The sequence below is a fragment of the Colossoma macropomum genome, unplaced genomic scaffold (genome assembly GCF_904425465.1).
Source record: "Colossoma macropomum unplaced genomic scaffold, Colossoma_macropomum, whole genome shotgun sequence".
NCBI lineage: Eukaryota > Metazoa > Chordata > Actinopteri > Characiformes > Serrasalmidae > Colossoma > Colossoma macropomum.
The window spans coordinates 6,799,751-6,824,216 of record NW_023494789.1 but is presented as its reverse complement, the minus strand read 5'-3'; the positions used below and the strand labels follow the sequence as shown (position 1 = coordinate 6,824,216).

At 38.2% G+C, this 24,466-nt stretch overlaps 2 protein-coding genes across 5 annotated transcripts in view; one reads left to right on the top strand and one right to left on the bottom strand.

Annotated features, from left to right (window-relative positions):
- The window catches only part of col5a2b (collagen, type V, alpha 2b), a 43,997-nt gene extending 21,357 nt beyond the window's left edge, over window positions 1–22,640 (top strand). The window contains exons 21-54 of the mRNA XM_036569904.1: window positions 78–176; window positions 479–532; window positions 727–834; window positions 1,267–1,320; window positions 1,465–1,563; window positions 4,377–4,430; window positions 4,813–4,911; window positions 5,132–5,185; window positions 5,291–5,344; window positions 5,445–5,498; window positions 6,865–6,918; window positions 7,000–7,044; window positions 7,140–7,238; window positions 8,947–9,054; window positions 9,289–9,342; window positions 9,443–9,496; window positions 9,619–9,672; window positions 9,762–9,815; window positions 9,901–10,008; window positions 10,153–10,206; window positions 10,298–10,351; window positions 10,516–10,677; window positions 11,798–11,905; window positions 14,285–14,392; window positions 14,486–14,539; window positions 14,692–14,799; window positions 14,947–15,000; window positions 15,100–15,207; window positions 15,308–15,361; window positions 16,796–16,903; window positions 17,491–17,809; window positions 19,524–19,711; window positions 20,330–20,572; window positions 21,881–22,640. Coding sequence (XP_036425797.1) covers window positions 78–176; window positions 479–532; window positions 727–834; window positions 1,267–1,320; window positions 1,465–1,563; window positions 4,377–4,430; window positions 4,813–4,911; window positions 5,132–5,185; window positions 5,291–5,344; window positions 5,445–5,498; window positions 6,865–6,918; window positions 7,000–7,044; window positions 7,140–7,238; window positions 8,947–9,054; window positions 9,289–9,342; window positions 9,443–9,496; window positions 9,619–9,672; window positions 9,762–9,815; window positions 9,901–10,008; window positions 10,153–10,206; window positions 10,298–10,351; window positions 10,516–10,677; window positions 11,798–11,905; window positions 14,285–14,392; window positions 14,486–14,539; window positions 14,692–14,799; window positions 14,947–15,000; window positions 15,100–15,207; window positions 15,308–15,361; window positions 16,796–16,903; window positions 17,491–17,809; window positions 19,524–19,711; window positions 20,330–20,572; window positions 21,881–22,027 — 3,228 coding nt within the window. The 3' untranslated portion in view covers window positions 22,028–22,640. The remainder of the gene's footprint in view (window positions 1–77; window positions 177–478; window positions 533–726; window positions 835–1,266; window positions 1,321–1,464; window positions 1,564–4,376; window positions 4,431–4,812; window positions 4,912–5,131; window positions 5,186–5,290; window positions 5,345–5,444; window positions 5,499–6,864; window positions 6,919–6,999; window positions 7,045–7,139; window positions 7,239–8,946; window positions 9,055–9,288; window positions 9,343–9,442; window positions 9,497–9,618; window positions 9,673–9,761; window positions 9,816–9,900; window positions 10,009–10,152; window positions 10,207–10,297; window positions 10,352–10,515; window positions 10,678–11,797; window positions 11,906–14,284; window positions 14,393–14,485; window positions 14,540–14,691; window positions 14,800–14,946; window positions 15,001–15,099; window positions 15,208–15,307; window positions 15,362–16,795; window positions 16,904–17,490; window positions 17,810–19,523; window positions 19,712–20,329; window positions 20,573–21,880) is intronic.
- Window positions 22,641–23,023: 383 nt separating this feature from the next.
- gulp1b (GULP PTB domain containing engulfment adaptor 1b) overlaps window positions 23,024–24,466 on the bottom strand; it is a 70,570-nt gene continuing 69,127 nt past the window's right edge. For all 4 annotated transcript variants that reach the window (XM_036569912.1, XM_036569915.1, XM_036569913.1 and 1 more), the window contains one exon: window positions 23,024–23,638. In XM_036569912.1, the coding sequence (XP_036425805.1) occupies window positions 23,567–23,638 (72 nt within the window). In that variant the 3' untranslated portion in view covers window positions 23,024–23,566. The remainder of the gene's footprint in view (window positions 23,639–24,466) is intronic.

Here is a 24,466-nt window from a genome sequence, read left to right as displayed (position 1 = left end):
TGTAAACTGTAAAGTTATGTTCGTAAAGTTCGTAGTCATGTTCCATTTGTGACTAATTTCTGTGATATCTCCTATAGGGGATACCCGGCGTGCAGGGTCCAGTCGGACTGATCGGTCAGCCTGGCCCACCTGGACAACAGGGAACTACTGGACCTGTTGGGATCAAAGGTCAAGTGGTAATGACATGTTTTATATTTTCCTTACTTTTTTGAAATAAAAGAATTCTAAAAGTTTCTATGTTAAATGGTTCTGTTTGTTATGTGGAAACTGAGCTTCAGACAGCCCATTTTGAATTCATCACAACCACAATAGTTTAATAAACATACACATTTTAAGTCACGCTTTTTGTTTTTTTGCATATGTTTATGATTGTTGGCTTTGTTTTTCTGAAGACTTATTACTGTAAATTAATTGCAAGGCACACTTCTATCGTATATCACATAAGATAATACAGATATCTGTATTTGTGTGTTCATAGGGTGACGTGGGCTCCCCTGGGTTCAAAGGAGAGCCTGGACTAAAAGGAGAATCTGTGAGTTGTATTAAAAAAAAATCCTTTCTGAACTTTTGTTAAAGCCAATTATTCACCCCGATGTGCGAGATACTATTAAGAGTTAAAGTAAATGGATGCTAATCTAGATCAATAGCAGATCAACTGCAGTAACTGATTCAATTGGTACTTGCTTAATTAGTTTGATGGTTTAATAAAGCTTGTCTATTTCACAGGGATCACCTGGGGCTCAAGGAGAGATGGGTCCTATGGGAGAGGAAGGGAAACGGGGTCCGAGAGGAGATACAGGAGCTTTGGGGCCACCTGGACCTGCTGGAGAGAGAGTGAGGGCAATAATCAGCTGATTTACCATGAACAACTACAGTATTGTTACCAAAGTTCTCTGTGAATCATTACAAATTACAAATAATTGCATCCTGTTGTGTGTTGGATTTGTAACTTGCTATTTAGAATATGGTTCAATGTAAACAGCTTATTGTGTTCAATTTACATGAATCAGTTGAATTGTGAAAACCTCTAAAAGTAATGAATGGAGTGGTGATGTAAAAAATTAAATATCTTTAATAATATGATTGAAAGGATGACATGCTTACATTTAAAATGAAGTACTTTTAAGATTATGTTATTACTGTGGTGCACTGCAAATTATAGTTGATTACATTTGTAGTATGTTGGACGTTGTCAGTTGTTACTTGAAATTGCCAATGTAAATAGTTTATTGTGTTAAATCTACATATTTTGGCTCATCTATTCAGGGTGCTCCAGGTAATCGTGGCTTCCCAGGTGCTGATGGGCTACCTGGACCTAAGGTAGGCAAAGTTCCAGTTCCAATATGTCGCACCCCACTAATCACCTTCATCTTCACTCCATTACAGTTTATTTCACATAATAAGACCAAGGTGACCTCTGTTTTTGGGTTGCTCCCTAATTGTCTGTTACTGTATTATCACCAGGGTGCACAAGGTGAACGTGGCCTTTCAGGCTCTTCAGGGCCTAAAGGTGCTGATGGGGATCCAGGTCGCCCTGGGGAAGCAGGCATTCCAGGTGCAAGGGTACGAAAATACCTGTGATGCTTTTTCTTGCGAAGTGTGTCACCATAACCATATTTTGTTAATCTGTTTATGGTTTTGGGTATAGGGCGCTGCATGAATGTGCTGTTGACTGCAAAGTAAAGAACAATATTTATTATTTTGATTGAGAGATTTTTGCCTTGTTGTGTTTCCTTGGTTGGGTTTAAGTTGTCCAGGACTATATTGGAGTGTGCTGACATCAAGTGATACCTCGAACCAATCAGAACTGGGGCTGATTTTCGTCAGCAGCTCCTTATCACAGCCCCAAACACGTAAACCAAACCCTCTTTAGTTGTGTTTGACTGCCAGTAGTGGGCAAGTTAGCTAGCTAGCATTTTAAAAACACCCCTTAACCATGGTAAAAATATTGTTATGCAAAAATTTAATAATAAAAAAAGTTTTTGCAGTGCCTGCTTTACAAAACTAAGCTTTGGAAAGCAGCTTGTTTATAAGACTGCTCTTTCTCTCTCTGCTGTAATGGGATGTCTGAGCTGCTTGGCAGACTGATGAATTCTCATGTTGTTGCCTGTTGTAGGCTTCTTCTTTTTTTTATTGTACTTTTTCAGGGGAGACATTCGAAAGCATGCAATGACAACATACAATTCCATGCATGTGTTAATTTCCAGTTATATATATCCTTTCATACACCTTGTGATCTATATCTCTCCATCTTTTTTTTTCTTTAAAAAAATCTTTTTTTCCCCTTCTTTTTGACATTCTGTGAAAGTAAACAAATAACTATATACATTAAAACCTGAGGAGATGCCTTGGGGTAAAAAATAAAGGGGTCAGATAAGAAGAAAGGGGAGGGGGGGGGGAGGGAGGGAGTACTCACTCACTTTGTATCTCTACAAACCCTGGTTTTACAGACTTTATATAATTAATCCATTTTAACCAGAATTTTACAAATTTTGTCATCTTCAGTCTAATAGAAAAAGTAATTTTTTCCATTAGATATATTTCATTGACCAGGTTTATCCAGTCATCCAGTGTAGGGGGATCAGGAGACAGCCACTTCCTTGTTATAACTTTTTTACTTGCAATTAATAGAATATTCCATAAATATTTGTCTGATCTTGGCACATCAAAACCCAGGACCCCTAGAAAAAGTGTATCAAATTTACAGGGAAATTCTAAACTAAATATATTTTTCAGTACTTTGTGCAACTCCAAAAATGTCCAAAAATGTCTTAATATTGAGCATTCCCAAAATACATGCCAGTGACCGGCTTCATACATGTGAATTAGTACATTTCCACTGAAGTTCACATATCTTAATCCATATTTCACTTGAAATGGTAATACTGCTTTCTTTTTCCCATTTTTGCTTTACATACTCCCGAACTTCCTTCCTTTACTGTTAATCCTTTATACATTTTGGATATGATTCCTTTGTGAGCCTCAGACTGATAAGCTTTGATAAACAAATTTAGTATTTCATCATTAACACTGTTGAGTGTATCATCTTTAATTGTTTTATCAAAATAATGTCCTTATTGAAGATAACAGTAAAAGTCCTGATTTTCAAGGTTATATGTTTCTTTTGGAGACTGAAAATCTCTCAGTCTGCCTCTTTCCATAATATTGCAGTACGCTGTTATACCCTTTGCCAGCCAAATTTTGAACCTACTATCCAGCTTATTTGGTATGAACTCAGAATCATAGGTGCACCATCTAATTACTAAATTGTATTCTTTTACTACTTCAGTCCAAATTTTTTATTGGGTTTTTATCCAAAGATTCTTTATGATGTCTACTTTTTTAACTAAATCACCATTTCCTATTATTGCCTGAATAGGGGGGTTCTTTATCAATGACGATTCTATATCCATCCATCTTGCTTGGTAAGCAGGGTTGCATGTGAGAATTAAGGGTCTTGTCTGAGCTGCAAAGTAGTACTTTTCGAAATTTGGTGAACCCATGCCTCCTCTGTCCTTTGGAAGCTGCAAAGTCCGAAATCTTATTCTTGGCTTCCGTCCCTGCCATATATACCTTGAAATGATTTTATCCCATTCTGAAAAAATTTTTGGAGGGATTTCAATGGGGAGTGCTCGAAATAGAAAAAGGAGATGTGGAAGCACATTCATTTTTATAGATTCAACCCTTGAGTTGAGGCTAAGAAAATCTTAGCAATAGGGGGTCCAAAATTAATCTCTGCCAATTTAGAAAGGTCTTTGGGTAGATTAACTCCTAAATATTTTAATGAATTGTAATCCCACCTAAAATGATATTTTTGTCTAAGATACTTTGGGGGGATTGCCTGTAGGCTTCTAATCACATTACTGTTATCAAGCAAATGCTATGATTTGAACAACTGACCAAATTCCTACTTGCATTATTCACTAACACTGATCACTGCAGGTATCGTAGTCACTCCTCGTTAACATAACTTTTCATTCGTGATTAAAAGACTTCCTTCTGCCAGAAAATAAAACTTAATGCCGTTGTCAGTCACAGTGCAGTTCTGATCATGCAAAGAAATCTTGTTTAGTCTATTTTGTTTTTAAATGTGAGTTTGGTTAATGATTATATCTTTAGGATCATTTGTAGTAAGGTTGCCAGCACCTTTAAATGAATATTCCAACATTTTTTAATCTAGAAAATAGTTGATTACCATGGACAATGATTTCCAGTCCCTGTACTCGAACAGAAACCTGATTGACTTGAAAAACATTTATAATAGAAGCCAGTTGACAGTTTTATGCACTACGTCCTACAGATGCGGCAGGTAGAAATGTGGTTGAAAAATATTGGAGTGTTACTTTAAACATCATGTTTTTTTGCTGTTTCTCAAGGGTCTGACGGGTGTTCCTGGACTCGTAGGACCGGAAGGAAAAATTGGACCTCAGGTAAGTCATTATGTCAAGTTGAATAAACTCATAAATGAACTCATAATGAATTAGTTCAAAAGCTCAGTTATGAATGGAGCAGAAATTGAAAAGAGAAATTGTTGTAAAAATACAATAGAGCATATGACATGCTAATGTAATGACTAGGACTAAGTAGTATTAAGAAATAAATGCATTATAACCTGTATGACTGGAAGATGATGATGTCAAGTGATCCCTCGAACCAGTTTACCCTTGAATAAAGTTAGTCACATTTATAAGTATAGTGCAAACAGCATTAAATAATTCCAGCATGACTTTGATAGTCTAGTTTAGATTAGATAGGGCTGTAATAAGTGCTACTGAAGATTTCAGTGTGTGCTCTGTGAACCGTTTTGTGTAGGGAGCCCCTGGAGATGATGGTCATCCTGGTCCTGCTGGGTCCACTGGTGTCAGAGGGCTAGCGGGGTCCATGGGTCTCCCTGGTCCAAAAGGCTTCAGTGTAATCCACCATCACCTCTACAAAACCTGTTTGATCCTGTAGACTGGTGTATTATATTCAACCCAAGAAACTTATAATAAGTTTATAATAATATGATTGTGATATATACAACTTTGGTATGAGAGTGCAAGTTTTGACTCATCTGTCTGTAGTTATCTTATCTCTATTTCACACTTGAGCATTAGTTAATTGAGATGTATTGTTTGTTTTTGATATGCAGGGTGATCCAGGAAAAGCAGGAGAGGTTGGATCCCCTGGAGTTCCAGGACAGAGAGTGGGTATTAAGTATTGTCATTAATCACAGCATTAGTGACTTTATCTTCAGGAAGAGAATGGAATAGAATGGAAATGACGCTGAAGCTCTATTTTACCCCACTAGGGAGCCAACGGGAAAGATGGAGAGGAAGGGCCTGCTGGAGCTGCTGGACCACCTGTGAGTGTCATGTGTCATAAAATGCTTAGTTTTCCAGTGGACTTACCTGTGCTATGTTCCAGCAGATCTACCTTTGTAATTGTCGGCTGTTTATTTCCAGGGTACACCAGGGAAGAGAGGAGAGCAGGGTCCTCCTGGTCTGACAGGCTTTCAGGTGTGTAAAATAAATCAAAGACAAAATGCCTTCAAATAAAGCTTGTGTGAGAAAAGGTGACACGAACAATAATGTGCTTCCGGAGTGTATCACTGTTGAGATAATCCAAGCTAAACTTTGTTTGAGTGTTAGGGTCAGAGCTCTTGGTGAGTGCATCCATATGTTTTGTAATTACATACACATACTTGTACAGTTTTTCACAATCAGACCAAGAACTGGGTCTTATGTACCTGGTGCTTTAGAAAGCGATACATTTTTACAGTCATTTTGCTGTTCTATTTAAATGTAATTATAAAAATACATAATTAATGGCTTTTAAGTAATAAATTACATTTTCAATCATTATTGTTAGATTGACCGAAATTATAATAATAGAAAAAAGTGATAAGACTGTACACAAAACAATGATGTTTACTCAACAGTGTTGGGGTAGTTACTTAAATAAAATAATCTCTTACAAATGACTTTTCTCGAACAGGATTAGTTTATTCCTTCCTGAGAAAAGTAATCTCAGTACTCATCACTTTACTACATTAAATATTTTATATATTAGTTTACTCTCTAAAACCCAAACACATCTGTACCACCTGAAAAGTACATGGGAAAATCCTGAAGTCATTTTCAGTGATGTATTTAGAAAGAAATTGCCAATCACAGTAAACATCATTTAAAAGGCTTGGCACAATCTCTGCCTTTGAACAAGGCACAGCCAGTTATTCTGATAAAAATGATAAACGACTGATGCTGTTTGAAAGATGAAAATCTAGCCACTAGAAACGATCGAAATCAAATCTTTGAAATAAAATCTTTAAGAATAAAATGTAAAGCTTACAGAGCTGCTTCAGAATGAAAATTGAGTCTGCTCTGTTTGTTTGAAGTTAGGACTCTCTCTTCTTTAGCATGGGGATCTTTGTCCATCAGTTTCATATTATTATAATTAGCATGATTAGAGTAATCAGCAGATCATTCAGATGTTTGCTGAATTTACAGCGCTCCCCACATTTACACTGCACACAATCACAATCAAATTCATGCAGTCAGCTGTTGCAGTTGCAACAACATGCACACAAATTAGTAAGGACAAGCATGATTAATATATTTTTAAAGGAATTTTTTGTTTTAAATGCATCACATGTATTTTTGTAGTCCTGTCAGAGACATATGAGTAATGCAAAGATGTAAATCTTATTAAGTCAGTAACTGTAATGTGGTTACAAGAATTTAACCATAATGAGTTACTTTGTTACAGGGAAAAAGTAATCATACTACTGTAACACTTTACTTTGTACTGCAATAACTGTGGTAACTTGTAAGGGCCAAGTAATTGTTGCATTTCAGTGAATTTTAAAACTGAACTGCTTTTCAGGGTTTACCAGGACCCGCGGGCCCACCTGGAGAGCCAGGAAAACCAGGTGATGAGGTGAGTACTGTTTTTGGTGTATGGTATGGTTTTGCTGGGTACTGTGTTAAGTGTGCAACCATGGCTTTGTTCTCCTTTCAGGGAGTCCACGGTGAAGCAGGTTCTGCTGGTCAGACTGGTCCAAGAGTAAGTTTATGCTAAATATTTAACAATACAACAAACAGAATATTATCCGCTGCATGTGGTATCGTATGACTGATAACTCATTACTGCTCCCATAGGGTGAGCGGGGGACCCCAGGAGAGAGAGGAGAACCAGGGCCACATGGCTTACTTGGGCCAAAGGGAAGTCCAGGAACACCTGGCCCTGATGGACCTAAGGTCAGTCTCTCAGATATCCACTCTTTGTGGTCAAGTATACAATTGACATTATCTGTGCCTCTCTGCCTTCGGTCTGTTCTGTGCTGTGTGTATTGTTCTGACAGGCATCACAGCAGCAGGGACTTTAAAGGCCTAATTGCATTTTTTAAAGCTGTGTAGAAACAACTCCAGACTGGCTCGACAACAATAACGTACACACAACTCCACATTGGATTCACGAAATGAGTGTGATATGAGTGCAGTTGATGAATCAGCCTTGGCTGCATGGAAATAAGCTCTTGCGCACCAGTGCCTTATTTACGCATGATTTGCAAATGACACAGCCCAATACATCATATACACTAGCATTCAAAAGTTTGGAATCATTTGTAGTAATAATAATAATGCTGTTATTTAATTTAATACAGTATACAGTATTACCAAAAAGTTGTTATTGTTTATTTATAGTAATTTCTCGATAAGTTAACTGCCTGAGATTTGATCATCACGTTTCAAATACGAGGTATTCTGGGTGGTAATTTAATTCGAGCTGAGTTCACTGTGTTTTACATCTTTCTCAGTCATTTTGGAATCATCTGCAGTTCTGTTGACATTTCTCCAAAATGGCCTTTGTTGTAAAACGTTTTTTACTACTTAAATTCTCAAGTTATTGAGCATTACGTTTTGACGTGTGATGTCACTCAGCCCCCGTCAGCAGCTAAATGACACAAAAACACTTTGGTCTCTTTTGTTTGTGCTGCATTTGTGCTGTGAAAAGAAATGTTTGTGCTGTTGTATTTATCAAGTTATAGGCTAAATCAGGCATGTCAAACTGGGGACCTTCCAGGCCCACGTGCTGCGGAGATTAGCGTTTACCCTTATCTAACGCTCTGAATTCAGTTCATGAAGGCCTTGTTAATTAGCTGATGAGCTGAATCAGGTGTGGTCAATGAGGTAGTGTGTTGAAGTCTACAGTGTTTTGGCCCGTGAGGACTGGAGCCTGAGACGTGGGCTAAATTTTTTTTTTCTCAATGAATGACGTTAGGCACTGGATACACAGTTGAGAGATGACATCATTTACCACACAATTGACACTGGTTGATGATGAAGATCTGAGAAACATGCTTTTTGCCTCCTGCGAAGCTGGTGTAATTGTTACTTAGCAGACTTGTAAAAACCACAAACTTGACAGATTCGTGCTGGAATAAAATCACGGAGCTTGTCAGTAATCACTCGATTGACAGCATGTCCCCAGGTAATACTAATCCTGCTTGAATAGGGCTTATGATCCAAGTTAATTACATGTTAACAATATTCAAACTGAATTACCTTTATTGAAACACAAGGATTTCTGTGTGTTATAGTTATTAACGAAAGTGATTATAAAGATTTTGATGCTTGAACAAGCAGTTTTTTTAATTGGTAAAATATTATACACAAATTTACACACACCAGCGATCACCTTTTTAGACATTTTAGAGCTTAACTATATAGATACGCCAACAACAAAACTGATGAACAGGAAAAACAGTCAGTGAAATTTGTGTTCATGTTTATTTAATAACCAGATTTACATAACTTTGAGGAATAAGAGCCATTGTTTGTTTTTGTTTTTTTATTTGCCTGTGCTGCATTCTGCATAAGACAGTTTTTGAAGACCCCAAACATGAATGATGGTAAAGGATTGCCTGGCCTGTCCTGTAATTGAGTGTTGATCTGTGCCCTTCAGGGTAGCCCAGGACCAGCAGGGACAATAGGTGAGCCAGGCCCTCCTGGACTACAGGGAATGCCTGGAGAGCGAGGGATCCCAGGACCTGCTGGACCTAAAGGAGAACGTGTATGTGTTGAAAATGAAGTAAAAGATCATTGGATTACAACTTCATGTAATACATAACAAATGTAAGGCCAGAAGCAAATGCTCAGAGAAAAGACAAGTGTCTGTTTATCGTGAGTATGAATAACAGATATGGATAAGGAGAGGGATAAACGTGACAGATTCTATAGATGTTTGAAATAGGTGGTTGAAAGTTTCAAGAGTTTAATTTTCAAGTCCAATGTCTGGGTGTTTCAGGGTACAATAGGTGAAAAGGGAGCTGAGGGAACTGCTGGCAACGATGGTGCTCGAGTGAGTAATATCAATTAATCAATAATCAATATCTATGCAATATTGAATATGCAGAAAAGTGCTCAAACAATGCTAAAACACAGCTTTGTTTTTGCTCTAGGGTCTACCTGGACCCCTTGGACCCCCTGGGCCTGCTGGACCAGCTGGAGAAAAGGCAGCAAGACTATATTTAACCCATAATGCCCTTCTTTATTTAATTACACCTTATAGACTCCCATGTGTTCATATCTTTCCATTTCTGCTTATTGATTTGGCCTTGTCTGGGTTTGATTTCAGGGAGAGGCAGGCCCCAGAGGGCCCCCTGGACCACGAGGTTCCAGAGCATCAGCTGTGAGTGTGCTTTCTAACAGATTATGCATGGCTGATAGAAAAGTATATGATGGTGTTGTGATCTTGTGTTCCACTGATGTGTGTTTCAGGGTTCTCCTGGTGAGCCTGGTCCAACTGGCTCTGCTGGTTTTGCTGGGCCTCCTGTGAGTAAACCATCCATCTTTCCATTCAGAAATTAGCTTTGATGATTTACTAGAACTGTCATTGTATTGGTCGTTTGTTTGGCAGGGTCCTGATGGTCAGCCGGGTGTGAAAGGTGAGACAGGAGAGCCTGGTGCAAAGGGTGATGCGGGGTCTCCAGGCCCTCAGGGAACGGCAGGAAAACCTGGGCCTCAGGTGAGGGCAAACTTTAAGTCCTCTGCAGTGGTATGGTGAGGAAGGTTATCACACTGGTTTATGTGACAATTAAATGTGACAGTCATGCTCAAGTATATGAAACTTGTAATAAAAAGTGTTTATGTTGATGTTGTTTTTCTGTAGGGTGCAGTTGGTGTAGCTGGGCTGAAAGGAGGCAGAGGAACTCAGGGGGCTGCCGTAAGTCTTGCCACAGTTGCTCTTTGGAGGATAAGCTTATAAATTGTAATCGCTCATACTCAGTTTGTACTGTTTCTGCCTGTGTCATCAGGGCCCCAGTGGCTTCCCAGGATCTCCAGGAGGAGTAGGCCCACCAGGCTCTGCTGTGAGTGCTCTCCTAATAGAGCTTTTGATCATAGCCCAAGTTTTCTCAGAAATAACCGATATGAAGAGTTGAACGAGTTTTGACTAAAAGTTTTTTTTATCAATACATTACTAAAATGAAAAAAGCCTAATGTTATTTGGCCTACAACTCAATCCTCCTGCCAGGGTCCTACTGGAGAGCCTGGTCCACAAGGTGCCTCAGGAAAAAAGGGTCCACATGGACTGGTAGGAGATCCAGGGGCTCCTGGACGTCAAGGAGAGCGTGGTAACCCCGGACCTGCTGGAAGCCCTGGAGATAAGGGGGACTCTGGAGAAGACGGACCACCGGTAAATGAAGTAGACAGTTTTCACCTTGGCATGCTCAAGATGGCAGATACTGTTTTTGAGCTTTGTTTGGGGGACCGTTTGCACCTTGAAGCCTTCTAGGACCAAAATTGTGATAACAGTTAGCTACGAATTGTGCAACCCTATGTGTGGCTATCAATGGAATGACTTTCCTTCATTTATGATATGAGTGCCAACAGCAGCAGGATAAATTCTAAAGCATACAGAAACAACTGTTCAGATCCAGCAAAATGCATCAAAAATCTGATCTGATGATTTCTATGGGCTGCAGACTACAGGTCAGGGGCCAAAACAAGAATTAGCACTGTTTAATTACTTGAATGAGTTTAGGTGTGTTAGACATACTAAACTGTAAGGGAACATGAGTTGCTATGTTTGTATGCCATGCAGGAAGCGTGCATTATTTCATTTTAGCATTACCTTTAGCATTGCTCCAGTTCCGTTCACAATTACTGCCAGCAGTTACTCATCTGTTTTGGTTAGAAACCAGCCCCTGCTCAGGTTAATCCCAAATTAGACCCTAGTTTAATTCAGGTTTGCTGAATGCAAATTTAGCACAAAAGTAGACTACACTCAGCTAGGCTTCCAGCTTTCCTTAAAGACAGCCAAAGACAGAGCAGGGCTTGATTTCTAAACTGTCCTTCATGCATCAAATATATGAAAACAGAAGTACTTTTCTCTAGAATTATAGTTTGTTTTCATTCTTTCTACAGCAAACATTATAGTTTTGATTCAGTTTTTGTGATTTTGAAGACTGTCATTTCTATTTTCATTACACTTAATGAGCACATTTGAATAGTTTACTTCCCAAGTGCTGTAAATCCATTTGTAACAGTTTTGGATATAAGTTTTTGAAAAGAGTAACAGCTGGCATATAATGTAAAACACATTTTTATTTCTTGAATAATAGGTGGTATTAATCCTAATATAGCATTGAAACGTCTTTTGTGTAAAAGGCCGACTTCCAACAGCTCATTCCACAAATTCTTGAAAGTGGTCTATAATGCATTTGAAATGATATTTGTTTGCTTCTAGTGTTTGTTTTAGTAATAGTCTTCATTAACAATAATGATCCAATAGTGATTCCCTTTATTTTACTCAGGGTCCTGATGGGCCTTCAGGACCTGCAGGAACTTCAGGGCAGAGAGGGCTGGTGGGTCTACCCGGCTTGAGAGGAGAGCGTGGAATGTTGGGCCTCCCTGGACCTGCTGTAAGTATGAACAATAACAATTATCATTTAACTAAAGCATCACATGAAGTGTAATTATTATATTAGGTATTCTGCGTGTGTGCTTGACTAGCCTAAAGTCATCCTTCCCTTTTGAACCACCACATATGGTGATTAGCCTGATGATTATGATGATGATGAGCATTTGAAGATCATTAGTGCATTTTCAGAGATATGCGTAAATCTCTGAAATGCATGTACAGATCTTTAAAGGGGAATTCCACAGATTTTATTTTCTGTATAGTTCAGTTGTTAAGATGCAAACAAAGTCATTTCAAGTGTTCTAATTTCTGTTTGATTTAGTTTTTAGAGGCATTAAACACTTTCTGTCACTATGACTTTAGTCGGTAAGCTTCTCTGGGATGGAGCATTTTACATCAAACCTGAATGACTTTATTTATATCATTAATCGGTGACAGTTGATCAAAATTATGGATGGGACGGGGATGAAACAGTGAAGTGAGCTGTCTAGCTAAGCTACTGTTTGCATGCACATTTTTTAAATGTTGATTTGTACCATTACTGCTATACTAAGAGAGATAAGATTGCACTTTTTATCAACTACAATTATACAGAGTAAAAATATGTAACATGAATGTCTGTTACAAGCAGTTATAAGACTCAGATGTCTGTGCTGCAAGCTCCAAATATCTGTGCAGGTTTGTATCGTTAGGTGCTAACTTAATACAGTGAATCCCATAAGAGCACTAATCGAAATGACGGTTATTGCAGTGGTGGACATCAGATAAATAAGGGCCTCTTACTTAGCAAAATAAAATGTTTGTGTATTAAATATTTACATTTAACGACAGTCAAAATTTGACTTTATCTGATTCATATTCATACGTGTTCATATTGATGTGTATATATGGAACATTTTACAACAGCGTCAAGCTTGTCTCAGCCAGTCAGATTTTAGAACCAGACCTAACCATCCCAACAAGCATTGACTGCAAACTGCAGTAAGGTGGAGCTGGACATTGCAGGCTTGAAAAAACAATTCTAGGGGTGTTTCACAGCGTAATATGTCACAATGCACTTGACAGAGAATCACAGATAGGCATTGGGCTAAATCAGCCCCGTTTGAGCCAATTCATATTTTTCTTATTTTCCTTTTGGTGGTGCTGTTGGTCTTGGGTCCGCAGATGTCCAAAATAATCTGCTTCTGGGCATCTGTTAACAGCAAGTAAGGGAGAAGGCTTAGCACTACCAGCTCATTTATACAAGCTGCCCCTGTCTTTAAATATGTAGAAGGTTTGAAAAATTGGTGGAATTCCCTTTGAACTCTGTTTATATTGTAGAAGAAAAGTAAAAAATGAAATAAGGGATGCTTCAGGGATGCAGGTTCTACTTTAACAAAAAATAAAAGTCATTGCCTTCTTCATTGCTCTGTGTATATGGACCATTCTGCTGAGTTACCTGAGATACCTCACACTCCTGTCCCACAGTAACAAAACAAAACAAAACCAATTAAATATTCAGACCATAGATATTAGTTAGATATTAGGATTGTGTTATGATCTATATAAACACAATGCATTAATTAAGATAGTAATAAGCTAAACTAAGCTGGTGTACTTTCTATTGGGAGGTGGCTGTCCCAACCCCCAAATTTCAGTTTGTCAAAAAATAAAATGTACATTTTTTACAATATTTTTAAAGATCTTTTAGATTTCTTTTAAAGTTGAAACTCTTAGATTTATCATGAGTTTATTTTTTAAAAAAAAACTTTATTAAAAAAATGCTGTCCCACACACAAAGAGTTTTAGTCGATAGGCGAGCCTTATTTTAGCCACACCCCTGCATTTCAGAGCAGGAAGTAAGGCTGCATCCCTGTCCCTCATGGCCACATGGTGAACAGTTAGATCTCATTGTTTTGAAATAAATGTATTCCAAAGTCTGAATATCAGTGTGTGATATTAAGAATTGTCACTACAGAAACGCATTTTATTATAATTAAGTAAACATTTTTGTGTTCTAATTAAAAATAGTATAATTTTATGTGTGTACAACTGTTCAAAGCTGTGTTTGTTAGCCATGTACTGGCTGCGTTTTTGAGTTTGGCTCAAAGTGAACTAAAACTGTCACTACCGAAACAGTCACTACTGAAACATTTGGTAAAGTTTTGGTAGTGTTAGGACTATTTTAGTAGTGACAAACTGGAATGTCCTGTCTTTTGTTTTAATAAAATAAACATAACTAAGTTATAGGGTCACTCAAAGCTTAAAGATTTTAATCTAAAGTCCAAGTCAGTTAAAAGTCTGAAATATGTCTTGAACTCTGACTTTGAACCATTCAACTAATTGGTAGAATGATCCATATACTTGATCACATGGCACACACCTGTGACTTTTTCTTCAGGGTGCACCTGGAAAGCCGGGTACCAAAGGCCCTCAGGGAGGTAAAGGTGCTGCAGGCCCTGTTGGACCACCTGGGTCAAATGGACCTCGAGGAGATCCTGGCCCAGAGGTTTGGCGCTTACATCTCAGACGGTTTATTCAGTTTTATTCTTAGAAATGGCATACGTCTGTATTTATATTGTGTTTTGCCTTGTTTTGAAAGGGTCTTGCAGGACAAGATGGGCTTCATGGTGCTGATGGTACCATTGGAGTCAGAGTAAGCAAAACAATCATAACTCAGTAAAAATACCTGCTTTTTAAGTGGATATTCTCTCTGTACTGGTGAATAGCCAGACACAAGCATGAATGTAATTTGTTGTATGTTGTAATTTGTTGTTTGTTGTATGAATGTATGTTGTTTGTTCTCAGGGGGACAGGGGAGACCCAGGACCTGAGGGTCTGGCAGGACCACAGGGTTCCCCAGGAACACCAGGACCAGTAGGAACATCTGGAGGTCCAGGATTAAGAGGACAACAGGTACGCCTGATGTGTGCAACATTTGTAATATCCATCTTTCCTTTCCAAAATGTAGATTTTTATTAAACTGTAGAACAGAATACACTGTATATGTATCATATTGTACATTATTATGCTGTTATGATCTAATGGTTATCTTGGTTACAGGGTTCAAGAGGCCCACCTGGACCAGCTGGCCAGCCAGGCATTAGAGGCCAAAAGGTTATATCCATTTACATGCCATCAGAACTTTATTTTATTACTATTTGCATTAAATTTTACTTAGGTTTATGTTTTAAAACAAAGTATGATTGACCTTAGGGACCTCAAGGACCTTTGGGAGATAAAGGTGACAAAGGAGATGCTGGTGAGAGAGGTCAGAAAGGTCACCGTGGCTTCACTGGACTGCAAGGCCTACCAGGAACAACAGTGAGTATAAGACAATTATGCAGTACAGCACTTTTATTCTGTAATCTCAATCATGAAGATAGTAGAGATGAACTCTGCCACCCTTCTCCCCTGAACAAAGGGCGCTACAGGAGATGCAGGTGCGAGAGGAATCACCGGACCAAGTGGACAAAGAGTAAGTGGCAGTTAAGGACTAAATCACACTACTAACTTATTATTAGGCAATAATCAGCTATTTGAGCAGAATTTAGTTTAAAATAAATTATACTACAGTTTGTTCCTGCCTCTCAATGTGATTGGCTCCCAAAAATGGCACTCCGATAGAAGCTCTTGAGGTACCATTCTGCCTTATTCACCTGTAACAAAGCAATGACAACCAACCATTTAAAAAAGAAACTGCCACAACAAAGTAACAGACAGCGAGTATATATCGGTCTGCTGACTTGATAAGGTCAGCACCCCGCTAACTGTTTGCCACTGCTGGTCACCCTCGGACCACCCAGATTACTGTCCTGCATACAAGCTGTAACTCGTTTTTAATCTCCTCGAAATCTCCTTTTAAATGCACCGAGACCTATATTTTGGAAAGTAAACAAATATTACAAACATCTGAGAGAATAAAAATTATGACTAGGCCTACTATAAAATTATTTTATAGAAAATGTTGTTGCTGACACTGTGCTAGATTAAAATTATTTGCTATACTAATATACAAAGTATATTTAAAGAAAGGAAGGAAGGAAAAATAAGTAAATTAGACTGTGAGTGGAAAATGAAGGATGATGAGTGGAATTTTGTCTAATACGCTGCTTAACCACTGGTGGGCCGCCGAGAAAATGCTGAGCAAAACGCCAGCTCTGTCATCAGTGGGCCAACAGTGGTCCGCTATCCTCTTGCTATCAGGGGTAACAGGTTTATTGCAAGTAGCAAGCCTCATGAAAGGAACTTTAATAACATCACGCAAGTGAGCAACATCAACCAAAACTACACAAAAATAGATGAGGAGAAACTAATCTATGAAGTGGAGTAAAGAGAGGATAAGGATATTCATGAGATGAAATGAGACAGTTTATGTGGAGATTGCTGTAGTGCTGTAGATTTCAGGTAGTAATGGCAACTGTTTTTTATTTATTTGCTACCTGTATTGCATTTAAACGTGTTACAGAAATGTTAAGAGTCTTTGCAATAGGATGTGGCACTTAATTCAGCAGCATTTATATGCAACAATGTTTGCTCATAGATTGGAGCCATTTGTAGTAAATAAACTTTCTTGTTCATCTTTTTTATTGTATCAGAATCTTATAATAAATATCAATAATAGATCTGTGATATAATTTAAGTAATATATTACTATTATTATTGTAATATTGTGTAAGTACACTGTAAACTCAGCAGGGTGAAAAAATCCTTAACCCTGTAAAATCCCAGGCTTGTTTTTTAGTAACTGCAGGGAGTTCAGTGCAACCTGGCTGAGCTATTCTTTAACTAAAGAATAGCTCAGCTATAAACACTTTAACCACTTAAATGGCCAGAGTGTTTATTTGAGCTGTATTTTATAAATTGTATGCAGATGCTGTGAGAATGCTGATGACTTTAATTCATACATTAGGGAATTCCAGGGCCTGTTGGACCTCCTGGTAAAGAAGGTAACATGGGTTTCCCTGGAGCAATAGGACCACCTGGACCTCGGGGCATTCCTGGAGACATTGGACCAGAGGTGACACATGCTACGTGAAAAATGCTAGTTCAGTAGACCTACTAAACAAACACTTCATCTGCAAACATGAACATGAAGTAAACATATTTTAATCCCTTGTCTTGTAGATTATTAGAAGCTTTTTGACCAGTTAAGATCACAAAAACTGCATGGACAAAAGGATGGACAAAATTTAGGCATCAACTTGGCTACTACTATTGTTTTTAGTTATACAGCATTCGTCCATTTTTATATATTAACGTTATTTGACATACTGTTATCTATAAAAATGGACAAATGCTGTAAAAGTGCCAGAAAAAAACAAAAGCAAGTCTGTTTGATATTAAATTACAACTTAAAGCAGTTTGAGGAAATTCATATATCAATAATATGATCATTTAGACATGAAGTTTGCATGGTGCTAATTGGTCGTGCATAAGCCTTTTCTTGCTAGCTACATTAGTTTTGTAGCTCCAGTGTAAACTAAAGAAGCAAACTTTAGACACAAAACGTGTTTTGGCTGATTGACTACATTTGGCGTATGTGTGAAACTGTGTGAATTAGTTTTTTTTTGCTCATTTTGAGTTTTATTTCTCTGGACTATTTAGGGTCCTACAGGAGAACCTGGCCCTCCCGGCCCTCCCGGTTCCCCTGGCCCCCCCACTGCTGCCGTAGATGACCTTTTCGGTACGACGCTCGACTACGACGGCGATTCTGAACCTGAGGCCCCACCCCCTCCAGAGTTTAACGAGGACGAGGCAAGGCCTAATAACAGCTCGGCTGTAGTTGAGATGGATAGTGGGTTCCATGCTTCGCTGAAGACTCTTGGAAGCCATCTGGACAACATGCGCAGCCCCGACGGCAGCCGTCAGAACCCGGCACGCACCTGCCAGGACCTGAAGCAGTGTTACCCACTCAAGAAAAGCGGTGAGGAGCAGGCTAAGGAGTGCTATGGAGTGCTTGTTAACCCTTTAAACTGCAGTTATTTATCTTAAGCCTCATTATCACTAACTACTATCAATTATTATAAGTTATATAGTTATAAGAAGTGAGAAGTGAACTGAAGCCTGGATCTGCGAGGCTGATTCACAGTCCAGAGAGTTCCACAGAAAATTACAGATATTTTTTTGTGAAGGCTAATAGCATAGAAAAGGATGTACTGTAACAAGTTAATAAAAGTAAAACTTGTGTAACCCAGCCTCTCAGGGGTTACTCGCCTTTATACGTAGCAGTTGAGCAATTCTGGAAAAAATACTTTCTTTTCTGTGTTTCTTTTGCTTGCTGGTTCTCATTGCTGATTAACCAAATTTCCACATAAAAAATGGACTCATTATAAATCTCTGAGAACACTTACACAAAAGACTCCTTGAGAATGTCTGTAATTTACTATATCTTGTGTGGCGAAGGTGCAGACTTTAGCATTCCACCACCTGATTCAACTCATCAGTTAATTACTAAGGTTGTCATGAGCAGTGCGGGCCTCCAAGGCCTTACTTCAACACTGTGGACTTAAACAGGAAGTCCACCATTTTTCCAAAATTTTAGCATAATTCATGGTTGTGATGTGAATAAAGTAAACTGATTCAATAAAAATAAACAGATTAACTAGTTGTTTTATATCATAAAACAATGTCTCAGGCATCAGGCAGTGTATTCATAACAATTTCATGTACTCAAATTCAAATTCATGAACATTCTGTGATGGAGCGTTTAGAGGCATTAAACTTTTCAAACGTCTGGTTCCTATCACCACCACTGTGAACAATTCTAACTTGTCAAGTTTCTCTAGAACGGAACTCTGAATGGCTTAGTTCAAATCTTTACCATGGAATTATGTGGTAGAGATCCCCTTTAAGAGTAATCACCATAAACACTTGGCTTATTATGGCTTATTATTCAGTAACTACTGTGAATGGTGATGAACCAAAATGAAAATTCTTGGCCGAAACTAAACTTTAGGACCATTTTTATATTTGCCTTTTTGTGTATGCTTCTCAATGACATAAAAATAACTATAACATACAAAAACACTGACTGTTGACAAAATTTGTCCTTTCAATATGACAAAATTTATGTGATAAAAAAAAACAACATACATTAGATATTATAAAATTCCTACAATATGTAGAGTATGTGCCTTGGAAAAACATTGTTCTCAACAACAGAGATCGGTTGTTCATTGGAATTTCTTTATCCTTTAGGTTACGTTATGTAAATTTTTCTATCATGTCAAAAACTGTGGGATAATTTTTGTTAGCATTCAAATTATTTGCTAAGTGTTAGATTTTGACACCAGTTGTATTTAATTGTTAGTTTTTGTTGTTTGTTTTTTTCAAGAAAAAAGTACCATTTTTGAGCATTTTTGTCCACGTTATTTTCGGTTGCTGAAGTTTTGGTGCATCTCTAATTCTAAATAATTCAGTAACTACTGTGATACTCAATATGTAAGTTAGGAGCGTGTGAAATGCAGTGCAGTCCAGTTTTGGAGCTGGCAGCAGGTCCTTACAGCGTACTGGGTTTTAGACGGAAACACTTTAAAGCAAATCTGTATTTAGTATGTAAGTGTAAATGCACACCTGTGGCTCTGAATTTATAGCATAAGCATGAATGAACTCTAACTCTTCGTCTGCATGTGTTACAGGTGAGTACTGGGTGGACCCTAACGAGGGCAGCGCAAAGGATGCCATCCAAGTTTACTGTAACATGAAGTCCGGCGAGACGTGCATCTCCGCCACCCCGTCCAGCATCCCCCGCAAGAACTGGTGGGGTTCACGCTCTAGCATGCCTAAACCTGTGTGGTATGGAGCCACTATGAACAGAGGGATGAAGGTCAGTGCACATTGGCCTAAAATGCTTATAAAATACAATCAAAAATTAAACGTGCATGTGCTGTAATTCATCCCAGTTTGTTTTGTATTGACTTATCTGACTCCTGTAATTAGGGGTGGCCAATATGGCAAAAATATTACACCACTATACTTTGACATTTTCATGAAACACTGTATGCATCATGATATTTTGTTTTTCAGATTTAATAAGCTGGAACAGCCAATATAAATCCTGGAGTGATACATTTAACAAATACTACAATCATAGTAATAATAATAACAAACCTACAACTACAATGATTTTTATTCAGTGTTTCACAAACTGCAGTGCACTAAATCCAATTAAACAGGCCAAATTATGCTCACTTTGTAATGAAACATGTATTAAGTCAGTATTCTTTGTGTACTGACGATATCCACAGTATACTCAGAAAAGTGTATTGTGACAATTTATCTTGATAATGATAAAATATTGTCATATTGCCCACCCCTACAATCAGTGATCATTTTAATTCACCTGCCTCAGTTGAGATAGATTATACTACTCATTCTTTTTCACAGTTCTCTTAATATCTTGTAATATCTCTCTTGGCTTATCATGACACATTGTCTTCCTCAGTTTACCTACGGCAGCAAAGAGGCTTTACCCAACACGGTGTCTATTCAGCTGAGGTTCCTGCGTCTCCACTCTAAAGAAGCAGTTCAGACTCTCACTTACCACTGCAAGAACAGTGTGGCCTACAAGGATGAGAAGAACAGCAACTTGAAGAAAGCTGCTGTATTAAAGTCTGCAGACGGGCTGGAAATCAAAGCGCATGGCAGCAACCAGCTCAAGTACACGGTCACTGAGGACAGCTGCTCGGTACGGGACAAAGTTTGACTCAAACATTGTTACTGAAGTTGTACAGAACAATATGGCACATTTTGACACATGAACACTGTTACTTTACATGTCATGTTGCTAATACACCGTTACTGTTGTGTATTGTTTACTTGACACAGCTGATTTTTGCTTTAAAAATCTATTAATAAGTTCAGTGTGCCACAATTAACCCTTAGAATTTGACATATTATTGTGCTTTGATATACTATTTAAATGTAATCACAGTTATACTTTATTACATAGTTACATTATGAATTACATTTACAGTTGAACTACATTGTGTATCAACCAGTTGGAGTCGGCACTTTCCTACTGTTTGATTCAATGTCAAACAGTGACAAAGACTGCACACGCTAAATGAACTTGTCATCAGATTCAAATCGTCATATCTCCTCTTTTATTGACAAAAATACAAACGTTGCGTTGATTAAAAGTTTAGAATTCATAATTCCGACAGAATTTCTGGGAAGACTTTAACTGAACCCTGCTTTATAACACTGACACAACTAAGCTGTAAACTTGTCATGACAGAAGTCATATACTGTTATAAGTTGTCATCACAGATTTTGTTCTCTAATGTAACTGCCATGTTACCATTTTCGTTAAGGACAGATGTCATAACGGTTAAAGAGAGCAGGATTTCTCAACCGTTGGGGTGGTGGACCCCAAGTGGGCTGGGAGGCACACTTTGGTGGTCCTTGGGCCAATACTGAAGGAGGTGCAAGTGGTCTGCACTGCGGGTGCTGAAAAAAATAATTGACTTAACAATTCAAAAGAAATATAGAAGGTTTTCAAATGGCAAACAGTATTAATATAAGCCTTGAAATAACGGCTCACAAAGGCAGCTTCATCGATTTTTCGCCCCGTGCCTCTATAAACAAAATACTGATTTCTGGTATAAAACAAGTTTACATTCACCTAATCTGTTGAAATGTTATGTTCACTGATACTTGAGTACATTTAGCAAAAATTAGAGCATGACAAAGAAAATTTAATGACAGCTGACAGCATATGACATGTTTATGGTGTGGTTATGTCAGAGTTAGGCTGTTCAAGTAAAGTGTAACCAAATTTCTCTAATTACAACATGCTTTCATTGTTGACGTGACCTCTAAGGGCTGAGCAGCGGTACGAAATTCATTTGATGTTCATGACATCATACAAACCCTAATTGAGCCACTTTGCAAATCTAGGGCTGCACATATATCTGATCACAGGTACTGTATGTGGGGCATCCACCTCCACAACTTGGTCTCATTCTGTTTTCTCTGTGTTTGTGTCTTTTAGAAATCCAACGGTGAGTGGGGTAAGACTGTATTTGAGTACCGCACGCAGAAACCGTCCAGACTCCCCATAGTGGACATCGCTCCAGTGGACGTGGGCGGCGCAGATCAGGAGTTTGGCATCGACATCGGCCCAGTATGCTTCTCATGAAGCCTGTAAAGAAACGGCTCTGTGAACCTGCCGCTACCCTGCGGATTCTGTACAGCAAGCTAAAAAGAACCAGCGCTAGGACTTCAGCTCTATAACACAGTATTTATTATGGAAGACAGTTCAGAAGTGCCTTGACCAGCATGTTGAGCCGCAACAGTATTTTTCCCCCCTTTTCTTCTTTATTAAGGAATTCCACTAGCTTGGGGTCTATGAACATATGAGAGACTGTGTGGACTTTAATTTATGTCTTGATCATTACCCATATGCCCCTTGCACTGCTGTGTAATAGCAATAAAATAAGTATCATTTTGAATTGAAGACGTACAGATGGGTGATGGGTAACGTTTTCATGTCAGGGCAGTAGTTACTCCCTGTTTTGATGTTAGATGTTTTGATGTTGCTTTTATCATGTTGAACAAATTCCAGTGTTAGTTGAGGTGCTACATAAAGGTGCTACATAGACTAATATATGGATAAAAGTGAATGCAAACGATTTTTATTGCGTTCCTATGCAGATTTATTGACTCCCAAGTGACTCCCCCAACCCTCGTCTGTGACCCACTCTTTTTTTGCTGAATTGAAAAACAGAACTGCAAATTTGGACCATTGTGTACACGTTATATGTGCTACCTCTGAAAGATGGCGTGTCGATAAAGGGTCATTTGACCGACCTTTAATTTACAACTGAACATTAATAGGGTTTTTTTACTATCACTTACTGACCATACAGTGTCTCATTAAAGAATGATTGTATTAAATTGTGATATAATCTTTCATATATGCATGCTTATCATGACGTCTTGAGTTTTTTTTTCCCAGAGTATCTTGATGACAGCAGGGCGCAGAGTGCTGCTGTAACAAAAATTAAATCATAATTAAAAAGAACTTTAATGAACTTTTCATGCCAGCTCAAGCACTAAGTTATAATTTAAAAAAACAACATTTTGTTGCAAAGTGAATGATTTTAGGTAAAGAGAACCAGGCAGAGACAAAATGTTCACTGAGTTTTCCTTTATTTACCAAACGCAATACTGAGCACATCATAAAGTAAATACTGGCTATTTTGCATAAATACAGTATTCACACAAATGTTGATGATAATGGTGGATTAGTTTGTGTATTTGAGAGTCAACTGTAGAAAATGCAAACATTCCTGTGGAAAAGACAAAGGAAAATCCATCTATCCATCTAAAGCAAACTTCGGCTATTGATCAGTGTCTGATAACCACTACTGATGAACATGTATTGACATGGTGGATGTATGTTAACAGTATGTTCAATGAGACAAATTCTAAAAACACAGTTTATGACTCTCCTTTCAGCACTTCCTCAGTCATAAAATACAGATAATCAATCAGTGATCTTCAGTAAAACTGTCAAATCTCTATAGACTGATTTTGTACAATATAAAAATAGAAACAACCTGTACAGCCTATTCCACAGCTTTAAGTTTCACTTCTCACTCAATGCAAAATGTAAATAGAAATACTGCTCTCACACTGTTTAGAGTTTAGAAACCCACAGAAACGGTCTTTGACATCAGCATCGACTGTCCACTTGATCCAGGGAAAAAACAGTGCCCTCCAAAGTCAGACCCATTTTGAACCCCTCCTAATAGAAAACAACAGATTGAAAAGGCTGTTTTAACAGTATTGTAACGACATGGGACTAATAACATGGAAAAATGTGAAAAACGTGTCTTTTGGTGTAGAAACACAGGATATAAATTAAAATCCATCCATCTTGATCAAGTCAGTTATATCAATGGCAGATTAACAGTGTTGAAATGGTCTTATTTGTTCCATAGAGGTCAACTCTGCCCATTAGCCCTGTTCACACCTTATATTAACATGCGTCTTAAGTAATCTGTTTACAAATGGACAGCAAGATTTATAGCCGCTAACATCTGGCATTCCTGTTGGGTCTCAAGCACTTAGTAGGAAGTGAACTGCACATATTGGACACTTGCTGCATTTGTTGTCAAACAAAAATGTTTTTTGTTTACATGTTTGGGCTTTAAGAAATTACAAACAAACAGGAAAGGAGACAAAGAAAGGAGCTACACAAAGCAGCTGCTTTAGTCTCGCTGTGATGATGCAGTTGATTAGGCAGCCCTTCAGTGCTGTTGAGGACACAGCGAGATGCATTAGTATTAACACTATAAATGTTATGTGGTCATACACATCCCTCACCACCTATAAAGGTCTGAGTGATCCGATCACAATGCGACTCCATACCTGTCATTAGCGCTGTCCACTTATTAATTGAATCACCCAGGATGCATGTTAATGCCAAGTGTGAACAAAGTCATTGTTTAGTTCACTGATACAACTGCAACAACCTCATCTACAATTAAACCAAATTCTGCTAAATTTCCACATGTAATCTAAATTTCATGGTTGCTGAATGGAATCTTTGGCCACATTCAGAAGGACATCA